Raw genomic sequence first — 10,976 nt, forward strand, 5'->3', positions numbered from 1 at the left:
ACCCCAAAATCCACAACAGGAAAAAAATATTACAGCCTTTGCCTCGAGTGTGTGGCAAGCACGCCTCTTTCTGAGCAGAAATGTCCCTTCTAAGCCTGACACAGCTTCCCTGGGAGAGCAGGGCTGGAATTTAAGCACAACCAAGGCAGAGGTGGGAAGTGCTTAAGGGCACTGTGATCTGGGGAGAGCCAAGAGCTTTACCTCAGCTACAACAGAATTGCAACAGCAAGGTCAGCCACGCGCACCCCAGGGGAACCTGCGGCCGCACCCAATCTCCCTTTGCAGCACAGAAAACACAACAGCAGTCACTGAGCAATGGTAGAGCAGGTAGCACTTCCAAACCTTTATTTTTTGAGGTGATTTTACAGGATGGTATGCATTTCTTTTTATTTACTTTAAATTTTATGCACTTCCCTATTTGTTTGATTAGCCCTTTTCTTTTGTGCCCAATGATTGTTAAATTCAAGCCCTGGGAATGAAAAAAAAAAAAGGAAAACAAAATCCTGCCACTCTATGTCTTTCTCCCCTCTCTCCATCCCCCCTACCATGAGCTGGGTGACCACAACGTCATCCACAGCTGCTCTGCTCAAAAAGCCCAGTCCTCCTACATCCTCTGGCTCTGCCTTCCCTTGCTGGCGGCCTGTAACTGGGGGCGGTGAATCAGCTGAGAGGTCTTTGTGTGTCCACGATTATGCTGTTAGCAAGGAGTTAAGCGAAGTTGATCCGAGAGCGGATACTGAGACAGAGTGGATATTTAGGAGAGGAACAGGGTCAGTCAGTGGTAGACATGTCAGAGAGAGAAAGGACTGGTAAGAGCATGTGGAAACAGCCGAGTGAGTAATCTAGTGGTGATAGATTAGGCTATGAATGAGGACTGTTATTTCTCTTAGCACCGTTACTACATATGTTTAGATCTATATTAGCACCTTGTTCCCAGGGAAAAACAAAACAAAAGCGGCTTAAAAACCGAAGGAAGTGGGAAGGTTAAAACAAGACAAAGTTGGCAGCAGAGAAGGAAGCTGGGGGTTTAGATCACAAGATCCTTGTCTATGTCCTCTGTGGAAGGAAAAGAGAGAGCCGAGGTTAGGAGGCGGATGCTGCCAGGGTCCCACTGCTCCTGTGATCCCCGCCTCCCCGCTTTCCCCTGCTTTTCCCTCCCCAGGACCAGCTGTAATGCATTGCTTCATCCCAAGTGGGGACTTTGGGGGTGCTTTATGGGGTCCCTGTTCCTTCTCACTCAGTACTTACGCTCCTTAATGCCGAAGCAGCTGGCCCACTCCTCCAGGGCGATGTACTTGTCGTTGTCCAGGTCACAAGCCTCAAAGAAGCGGGTGGTGCAGTGCTCCATGGGGATGAGGGGGGCACGGAGGGGGGCCAGCTCGGTGTGGGACAGGTACCTGCCAAGGTGACCGCACGGTCAACGCGCTGCCCGCCACCGCCAGCCACCCTCCCACAGGAGGGGAGATGCTCTGCCAGGTGTGAGGGCCAGCGCAAGGCAAGGTGCTGGCCCCAGCAATCCCGTCTGCTTTAGCTGCTGGCCCAGTGCCCTCCCAGTATCAACACTGAGTGTCATGAAGGTCGAGGACTGGTATCTGCTCCTGCAACCGGCTCTGCTAGTCATAAAATAGCCAGCAGCTGGGGGGCCTCACCGGCTGCCCCCACCCGGTATATCTGTGTGTGTGCTAACTCTCATGCTCGTCTCCAGCTCACAGCTAAGCCAGCAGCTGTTATTTCAGCTGCTGAAGTTATCCTGGGGCCTTTGGACTGAGATATTTTAGGGAACTATCATACGACAGTAAATCTGAGAAGTCAGAAACCCCACACAAAGGAGATGGGAGCAGCTGGGGCTGGGGGAGGCCCCTCTTTCTGCAGAAGACCTATTTGCAGAAAGTAAAACTGCCTCTACTCTAGCCTGGTTTGCTCCAGCCCTTGCCAGATGTGTGCAGGGTTTGTGCCTCCACAGGGCTCTGCCTGTGCCTCTGCCACCAGCCACCCACTTGTGTCACTTCTCCAGCCTTGACACCTTCTGCCACCAAATCACCCCGGTCCTCAGGCAGGAAGAGGGCAGGGCAGGGGCCTCCATCCTGCTCTGCTGACACTCACCCATCGATGGGGTGCTGGTCCAGCTGCCCGAACTGCCAGTGCACAGGGAAGATGTACATGTTGTAGTTCTTCTCAAAGTCACGGGCCAGCAGCTCCACGGTGTGGTCACCAGCCTCCAGGCGCTTCTCGTTCTCATGGATCTTCTTCACCTGTTGTAGGAGAGGCCAGGGAGACCTTGTCAGCAGGGGAATGGGGTGCAAGGGGGCTCCCTGGGAGGGGCTTTACATGGGTTGTCCACAGGTCATTCTGGACAGGCTCCCCATATGTGCTGGGCTCCATTGGTGAGGTGAGCTCCCAGGCTCCTTACTCAGCCCCTCACCTTGAGCTTTTGCTTCTCGGTCAGCAGGTTGTTGTCCTCATCACGCTCGTACAGGGTGATCAGCACATTTTTGAGCCAGTCCCGCATGCGCAGGGGGAACTCAGTCAGCTCTGTGTCCAGGCAGGCAGGGATGACTGGAAGCCATATACAGTGGTCAGCACAGCACCTGGATGTGCAGCCCCAAACCCCCAGCACCCTCCCACCTCAGCCCTTTGCTCTCCGTCAGCCCATGGGCAGAGGGGCTGTGCTCAGGTTGGCAGTCCTTTTGACTAAGGGAATGGCTCCACTTACATTTGCAAGGCCCAATGTAGTCCAGGTGCAGCTTGTGTCCCTTCTTGGTTCCCTCCAAGGTGCACTTGGTGGCAAAGAAATGGCAGGAGGAGTCGTAGGTCTTGTTGTCAGTGCCGCAGACCTGCTCAGGATGGGGAGATGCTGTGTGAGGGACAGCGAAGGCCAGCCTTGCTGTGGGGTGAGCAGGGAGAGCCTCCAAAGGAGATGTTTAACTTCTTTCCTGGGGTGAACAACAGCTCCCTGGTCACCACCGGCCAAGGCCGGATAGGGACCTGCCACCCTGACCCTGACTCTGACTGTCTCCCCACCATCTCTGGCAATGTCCCGTGAGAGGTCCCTCCTTGCTCCGGTCCATCAGGCAGCATTTGTCCTCACCTTCTCAAAGACACCAGAGGTGGCTGGGCAGCTGGAGGGGTCCTGGCACACACACATGGGCGAGTTGTTGTCATCCACCTCACACACCTTGCCATGCTTGCAGTGGTGGTTCTGGCAGGGGTCTGAGAGAGGGCAGGGAGCAAAATCAGAGCCTGCCCCATCCTCACCTCCCACAGGCTGCCTGGGGCATCTCAGCATGGAGGGAAGACAGAGGCTTCACCAGGGACAGCCCCGAGCATCTCTCCCTGCACTGGGAAGATGTGAGGGTTTCCAGAAGCCCATGTTGGCTCTTGGGCTAATTCTGGCCTCCTTTCTGCACAATAACACAATTACTTTTCTGTTGTAAAAAAAGGTGTTACAGAGAATCCAGTGCTGGAAAGAGGTCATGCACCTCCTTCTTTTGCTTTTAAGTGTGTATCTAGGTTGGCATCATCCTTGTGCTACAGCCCCTCCCAAAGAAGTCCCTAGTTGTTTGAGGTGGCTAAATCTCCCCCATCCAGGGAAGGGATGATACCTCTGCCTGCTGGAGGGAAGGGGAAGAGCAACTTACTCTCTGCGACGATCTCCTCTACATCTTCTGTGGGTTCCTCAAACTCTCCCACCTCGACCTGGACGGGGTTAGCCCCCACGGGCTCCTGCAAAAGAGGTCAGTGTGTCTGGTAGAGGTGCAAAAAGAGCTGGGCCTCATTCCCGGGGGACAGAGCATCCCCCCCATTGCCCCTGCTCCCCTGTGCTTTGGAGATGCTCTTCCCAGAGCGATGGGTGCTGCAAGGAATGGGTGACGAGGAGGAGCAGAGTCACCTACCTCTGTGGTGGGGTCTTCAATGACCTCTGTCTCATCGGGCAGAGCCTCCTGCTGCAGGGAAAAATGACCATGAGCTGGAGCCCGTGGGGAGGACAGTCCCGCCACTGCCACCATCCCTCAAGGATTTATTTGTTATAAAAGAAAATCCCCATCAGATACACTGGATGGACAACCCCCACAGCAGAGAGGCTCCGTTGTCTCCTGTACTTACCGGAGCTGCCAGGGCTTTGCCTGCCAGGCAGAGAAGGAAAAAAACCCAGGCCCTCATCTTTCAGCAGTCCCTGAATAAAGGAAAGGAAAAGGAGGGATGAGGAAGGAGGCCACTGTGTGCCGCTCGGCTCCAGGCTGAGCTCACGGCCGGCAGTCAGACACTTAGAAAAGGGTGTTTTCTTCATTTCCTGCCTCATCTGTTCAATGTTACAGCCCCACATGCTTGCTTTTCTAGCTGAAACCTTAAGCCAAATCATGTTTCCAAGAAAAATGATTTTGATTTTGCCAAATGGGATGGTGGGGGTTTAGATTTCTGTTGTTTTCCTGGATGCCTTTAGAAAAATTGCAGTCAAAATGGCAGTTCCCCATTCCATCACAGAGTTATTTTGGATCAAAACCCCTATTTTTCATGTTAAAAGCCCCTGGTATGAGACCCAGGTGCAGGCAATGAAACTCTACTATTTTATATGTCAATCAGATAAAAAATGAAAGTGGAGGAAGGAAAGAGAGAACAGAAAGACAATGAGATGGGACATTTGAGAATTAAATCCTGTAGAAAACCCCTTCCTACATGGACACAGACATCTCTAGGGTTGGCAGGGACCAGTCCCCCTGTCCTCAGCACCCCCAAATGTTGGGGTTTCTGCTATAGTTTTTCCCTTTCCTGCTCAGACCTGAGGGTCCCCAAACTGGGTTTGAGGGACCCAGGGTGCCTTGGGGTTGTGTCCTGCCAGGAGATGAGCTCCAGGAGCCCTTTGCACCCTCCCGATTTGGGCTGTTGCAGGGAGTCCATAGGATAAGTCGGGCAGCCCAGCTAACACCGGCCACAATGTGAGCCAGAAGGAGAGCGCAGCTGGTGAAATCACCCTGTCCTTGTCCTCCCCGGTTCCTGTTTGGCAGGATTGAGCCCCTCTGTGTGAGGGCAGAGAGAAGCTCAGCTGTCTGCTTAATATGCCAGTGGCACCCCACTCCTGACAGTGAGGGCTGCCTGCTTGCCTGCTCCCTTCCGCCTGCCGGGAGAGCAGAACACCCCCAGTTTGTCTCCTGCCAGAGAGGGCACTTGTCCCCCTGCCAAGGCTTCCGCTGTCTCCCTTCCGCTCACCCTCCTCCGCTCCACCTGTGTGGCTGGGGCATCGCATCCCACCAGCTCCCTGGGGCTGGGTGGATGGATGGTTTTGATGGGACAGAAAGTGTTGGAGAAGGTGTCGTCTTTTCTCCCAGCAAGAATGGATGAATATCGAATTTGCCAGTCCATCCTTTCCCTTCCTCCCTGTGCATGGCAGCTCTTTGGGTATAAAACCATGCCAATGCTGCGCTGCCAGGGCACCAGCCAGGCTGTGCTGTGCTTCCTAATTTAGCAAGGTCTAGACATTCAGAGGCTGAAATCCTCCTTCCAATCTCAGCACCTCACCCAACCCCGGCGGGGTGCCCATGCAAAATAGGTGTCAGGGCATGGAGGGCAGCTTCCCAGGGACATCAGAGAGCTGGGAGCATGGAGTCGTGGGGCTGGTTGCCATGGTGGGATGGAAGACCTGTGGAGAGAAGGGCTGTGGTGGGGATGGATGAGATGAGCCCATTTCCTCTGGCAAGGCTGCAGCTGAGCAGCTCCCCCCTCTCCTGCTCCGTACATGCTGTCCCTTCCCCTTGCCTTTATTTGCTCTGGAGGCTGCTGAGACCTCTCCTGGCATTTGCCAGGCAAGATCACTGGTTCTTCACATCTGGAGGGATGGTTTGCGGGGGAGGTGGAAAAGTACTGGTGAATCTGGCCACCTCCTCCCTTGCTGCCATCCCCTGGCTTGTAAAGGCTCCTCCTGGGCTTCTCCCAAGGGAGTTGTTTGCTTTGGAAGATGCTCTGAGGTTCAGTGATGCTTGTTGGGCAGAAACACAGCAGTGCCCAGCCTGGAAGAGAGGGCAGTGCATGTACACGTGGAAGATGGCATTAAGAACCCAAGCCCAGACCGAGGCCCTCTCAGATCATTTTCCCAAGCCCAAAAAACCCTGAATTTCAAAGTCTGGGCATGCGGTGAGCTGGGCTCAGGGAATTACATGCTTGCTAGGAGCCAGCAGACAGTGAGAGCTGCCAGTGTTGTGTTTGGAGGAAGAAGGAGCACGAAAGAGTCTGAGCAAACAAGGTCTGCAGAGCTGTCTCATGCTGGAAATGGGAAAACAGTTTATTTGAAAAAAACATCATCCTGGAGGCAGAGTCTGTGCACAGACATTGCAGCGTCTGTGAGCCGCTGGCTGTTTTGCAAAGGCATGGTCTTTCCTGAATGCCTGGTGGCCAGAAGTCCTGAAATAACGGTTCAGACGCCCTGCGCGCAGAGCTGCTCCTGCAGAAGAGCCTGGCCCACAGTGCAAGTCACTCATGCAGGTTTCCTTGTGGACCCACCATGGTCCTGCTATCCAAGCAGATTCTCTTTGGAGCTGACAGCTGGGCCATACCATGAGGTCAGCATCCATCTGCCAGCCTGAGGGGCTCAGGGTGATCCCAGTGAGGGGCCCTGCACTAGGAATGCCTGGTACTGCTCTGCAAGAGCCCCACGGAGGGCAGAGGGCAGCATGAGGGACAGAGCAATGGGGCACAGCAGGGAGTCATCTTGGAGAGAGGAAAACAGGGCGGGGAAAGAGGTTTTAGCAAGCAGGGACTTATGTCCTTCTGTATCGTAACAGAATCAACAGAAGCCAGCACTTTGCAAGGCATGCTGGAAACCAGCACATTGTGGGCACAGAGAGGGCTGCTGAATATAAAATAAGAGAAGTCTCAACAGTCACCACCCCCTCCTCAGGCCTGCCCTCCTACCTCCTGCTGATGGAGGAGAGCGCCTGGCACCCATGGGCTGAAGGACCCATGGCCTGCACTGCCTTTCTAATGCTTGCCCTGACTTGCACCCTAAGTGGGGACTTCAGCTCCCAGTCTCTGTCTAAACACAGTCTTGTGGCTCCCCTAAACCCCTCTGGATGGTTTGCCTTTCTAGCATGGCCCAAGCTATCCCTCAGCACTGGCTGCTCATTGCATTTTGCAGCCATGTCCCTAACAAGAGGGCCACGGGATGTAGAGAGGTCTGACACTAACCCTCAGCACGTCCATAAATTCAAAGCAGGCTACTCTGGCAAGCTCTTTACCTCCCTCCCCCAATCCTGTAGCACCATAATAAGTTTCTCCTACTGGGGAAAATACCCTGCAGTTATGCATGGAGGAGAGTCTGTGCCACTGGGGTCTGTTTGAGGGACCTCTTGTCTCCTCCCACCCAGTCTGGGGCCTTTGTGGGCTGCGGGAGGACAAGAACCGGGCGGGTGCAACCTCCAGAGGAGGGTCCGTGGATGGTGGAGCGTGGCCCATGTGGCGCTGGCCCTGGCCAGTGTTGCATAAGCCTTTTGGGATGCCACGTTAGCGTGGGGAGGAGTCTCTGCTGGGCCACTTTGACAGCTCCTCCCTGAGGCCGCTGGAATAACCCCATCTGCCTCCACCACTAACCGGGGCAAGAGGCCCTGCTGCTACCTCCCATCGCCAGCAGCCGAGAGCAGGAGTGGGTAATCATTGGGCAAAAACCCTCCCATGTCTCGGCCTCCCACCTGCACCCCAGCTGAGCCATGCAGGAGGCAGCCAGCCCGAGCAGCAGGGTCTCCTGCGCCCACCCTCCACTTGCTCATTGCTCTTCCAAGGCTCTGCAGGGTCTGGCATGTCCCAGCACCTCAGACTGAATGCAAAGGCAGAATCAGTCCAGAAGAAGCTTCTGCCTACAGACCCCACTGTAGGACACAGTTTTCAAGGTGCAGATGGGTGACCAAGTGTGGCCACCACAGAGATGCAATGCAAGGGCTGTGACCCCGCTGCCTGGCCCTGACCTCCCTATGCAAGCAAGAACCTCTGAGCTTTACTCAGCCAGCCACTCCCAAGCTAAAATTTAGTTTGAAGTCAGAGTTGTTTGCGTGATCCCCATTCAGGTCCCCTGCATGTCAGGGCCGTGCTGCTGGGGGTGCCAGCTCACGCAGAGGTGCTGCAGCTGCACTGGGTCCCAGGGGAGCAGGGCAGGAGCAGAGGACGAGGCAGAACCAGCCTGGGTCCTGCCACCTGCACAGTCCCCTTGCATGCAGTGTACAGGCTCAGAAAGCCAAGCTAGGTTTAGATAGAAGTGAAATTCCCTTTAGCTGATGCATACACTTACAAACTCCCAGTAAAACACAGGAAAAAAAAATTCTATCTATCTACCACATCTGTCCCTGCAGAGTCACTAAAGACACGTCTACACCACAACACTGTATTACCCCATTCCCCTTGCAGGGAGTTGAGCAGCTCTGATTGCACTTGTTAAATGCTCCAGATCTTACAGACCTTATTGATATAAAGGCACAAGTTTATATGCCGCTCTAGTTGTGTGCTGGCTTGAAGCTGTCATCCTTTTTCTAGGTTGCAAATTGCATCTATAACAGGAAGAAAAGGCATGGATGAGACCTGGGCTGCAAGCAGCTGTGCAAAGCCGAGCCCTTTGCAGACCTCAGTCAGAAGGGCAGGCGATACAGCATTTTGCTGTCCTGCCTGAGCTTTTTCTTTTGTTTGGACTGCACATGGGGCAGTGCCAAAAGCAGCCTGGATACTTCTATGCCAGGTTCAAGCGGTCCCTCTGGCTCCCGGCGGATACAGAAAGCTGATCTCGCACAGCTCCACAATGGAGAGAGAGAAGAAACCGTCCGCTAAATATTCTGCAAAAATGCAAACCATCTTCAAAGCATTCCCTAGGCTCGTCCTGCCACAGCCGCTTCAGCGATAGCAGCCCCGACATCTCTCCGACCAGAGGACCTAGAAAGGGTTTCCATGGGAGCCGACATTCCTCTGGGGCTGAGTCATGGAAGAGCAGAGGGTTGTGGAAGGAGGGGTTTGCAAAGTTTATTTCTCCTCTTCCCCCTCCCAACACCGCCCGCATCCCTGCTCCTGCCTATGTGGCAGACAATAGCTTGGCTTTAACTGCTGCGCAGAACGTGACAGCCTTTTATTTCCACTTAAAACTCTCCTGATCGACCCTAACAAACAGCTGCGATTTACTTTTGTCCTTTTGCGGGGCTGCTGAGTTTTAGGGCTGTTTCAAGTTAGTGGTAACTGAGGGCTTAGGGTACTGGCAACCTTCCCAGTGCCCCTGATTTCACTCCAACTTGAAACTGTTGCCTTTCGGTTTGGGTGGGAATTCAGCCCCTATCCTGTTAAGTTTCCTTTTCTTGGCTGGATGCGACAGAGTGGAGCTTTCTCAGAGGAGGGACACAAAGAGCAGAGTTAGACTGACACGCACGTCACCCGGACGGGATGGGAAGGACAGCGGCTGCCTTTAAAGGAAACAGGCCCTCAGCTCTTCTGCGTGGACCTAAAAATTGTGCCTCACTGAGACCAAGTTCTTAAAAAACAAAAACAAAACCAAAAATTTTGTGCCTCCTCTCCTGCAACCTCCATCTCTCTAACAGCTGATCAGCTGCAGTCAAGCAAACCAGGGCAGCAGGACTTGAAATGGTTTCAAAGTCTGCTTGGAACAAAAAGCTGAGTGTCTTCCTCCTTTTTTATAAGGAGAAATAAGAGTGGCTGCATTAAAAAGAAAAAGCTGAGATGAAGTCAACAGCTCTTTTGTTCTTCCTCTAGATATTCTGGTGAGTAAACAACACCTGCCAACGTACCTCATGCTGGGTGTAATTGGGACTGGTTTGTAACTAGGTCTGATTTGCTCTGCCGGTTGGTTTGATGTGCCCAGAGGTTGGTCTCACACATCTTGCTAAGGAAATACCCCACAACTGAAAGGCCAGAGGGGGAAAAAGGGAGGAGAGAGAAAATTAGGGCAGGTTAAAGCTTTACAGCCAGATGACACCAAAGTTTTAAAGCTGGTAATCCGGCAGTGAGATACAGTAACAGACTCAGTTTAGGAGCGGAGATGCTGCAAAGAGGAGAAAGAGAAGTCAGGAGGGGTCTCTAAATCCATTGCTTGGGGTGGGGAGCGTCCACCTCCCGACCCCAAGCGATGTACTGCTGAGCATCGGATGCACGCCACAGGCCGGGAGAGCGGCTCCCAGGCCAGGGACCCCCGCGACTGGGGCTACTGGGACCCCCATGCCGGGAGAAATAGCACAGCAAAGGCAAACGCGAAGGTCTCGGGCCATACCTCACAGTCCCGACCACAGGGCTGAGGAAACTTCAGGCTCTTGGGCAGGCTGGAGGAATCTGCAGGTTTTAGAAGGAGGCAGGAGGAAGCCAAAGGGTGGGCTGGGTTTCCCACTGCCTCTCCTCCTCCTCCTTGCTATCTTTCCAAATCGGTCTCTTCCTCTCCCTCTCTCCCCAGTGGGCAGTCCCACCCGCCCGAAAGACAGGCTGAGGCACAGCCTGGGTCTGAAGGATAGACCAGAGAAATCAAGCGGGGCTGGAGATCATGGGGGTCTCTTGCAGGGACAGATCAGCCCACAGCGCAACCTTCCCAGCAGAGTCATTTTCACAGCAGCTGCCTGCACTGCTGCCATGAGTTTGTCAGTTCTCTTGCTCTCTCGGACTGACAGCACAGGGAGAGCAGGGAGGAACACCACCTCTCTGCGTGGTTTGTGCACCTCCTAGCACCCTGGCTGACTGCAATTAAAATGTTAAGTGCTGTCATTTCACAATGGGGTAGTTCAGTCCCTGAGCTGGTGTTTCCCATCATCAGGGGGATGCAGAGGAAGGCAGGAGAGTCCTCCCTCCTCCATCCTCGCTCCTAACACTGCTGCCGTCTGGGACTGCCTTGCGAGGGGGGAGAGGAAAGAATGATCCAGAGAATGTGGAGAGTTATGACATGTCTGAAATATGCTCCAAGTAGGCAGAGAAATGCTGGGCTGGTAGATGTGACCCTCAGCAGCTTGGCCTCTCTGCTG

The 10,976-nt window shown here is 54.0% G+C and overlaps 1 protein-coding gene across 1 annotated transcript; it reads right to left on the minus strand.

The window, feature by feature from the left end:
* Positions 1-305: 305 nt before the first annotated feature.
* SPARC (secreted protein acidic and cysteine rich) lies at positions 306-10,395 on the minus strand. The gene is made up of 10 exons (XM_064458507.1): positions 10,241-10,395; positions 4,105-4,174; positions 3,894-3,944; positions 3,639-3,723; positions 3,089-3,210; positions 2,714-2,834; positions 2,423-2,556; positions 2,104-2,252; positions 1,249-1,397; positions 306-1,056 (listed from the first exon to the last, which is right to left on the minus strand). The coding sequence occupies exons 2-10, from the start codon at positions 4,159-4,161 to the stop codon at positions 1,028-1,030; spliced, it is 897 nt and encodes a 298-aa protein (XP_064314577.1). The 5' UTR covers positions 4,162-4,174; positions 10,241-10,395; the 3' UTR covers positions 306-1,027.
* Between the last annotated feature and the right edge of the window lie 581 nt (positions 10,396-10,976).

Source organism: Phalacrocorax carbo, chromosome 8 (genome assembly GCF_963921805.1).
Source record: "Phalacrocorax carbo chromosome 8, bPhaCar2.1, whole genome shotgun sequence".
Classification (NCBI taxonomy): domain Eukaryota; kingdom Metazoa; phylum Chordata; class Aves; order Suliformes; family Phalacrocoracidae; genus Phalacrocorax; species Phalacrocorax carbo.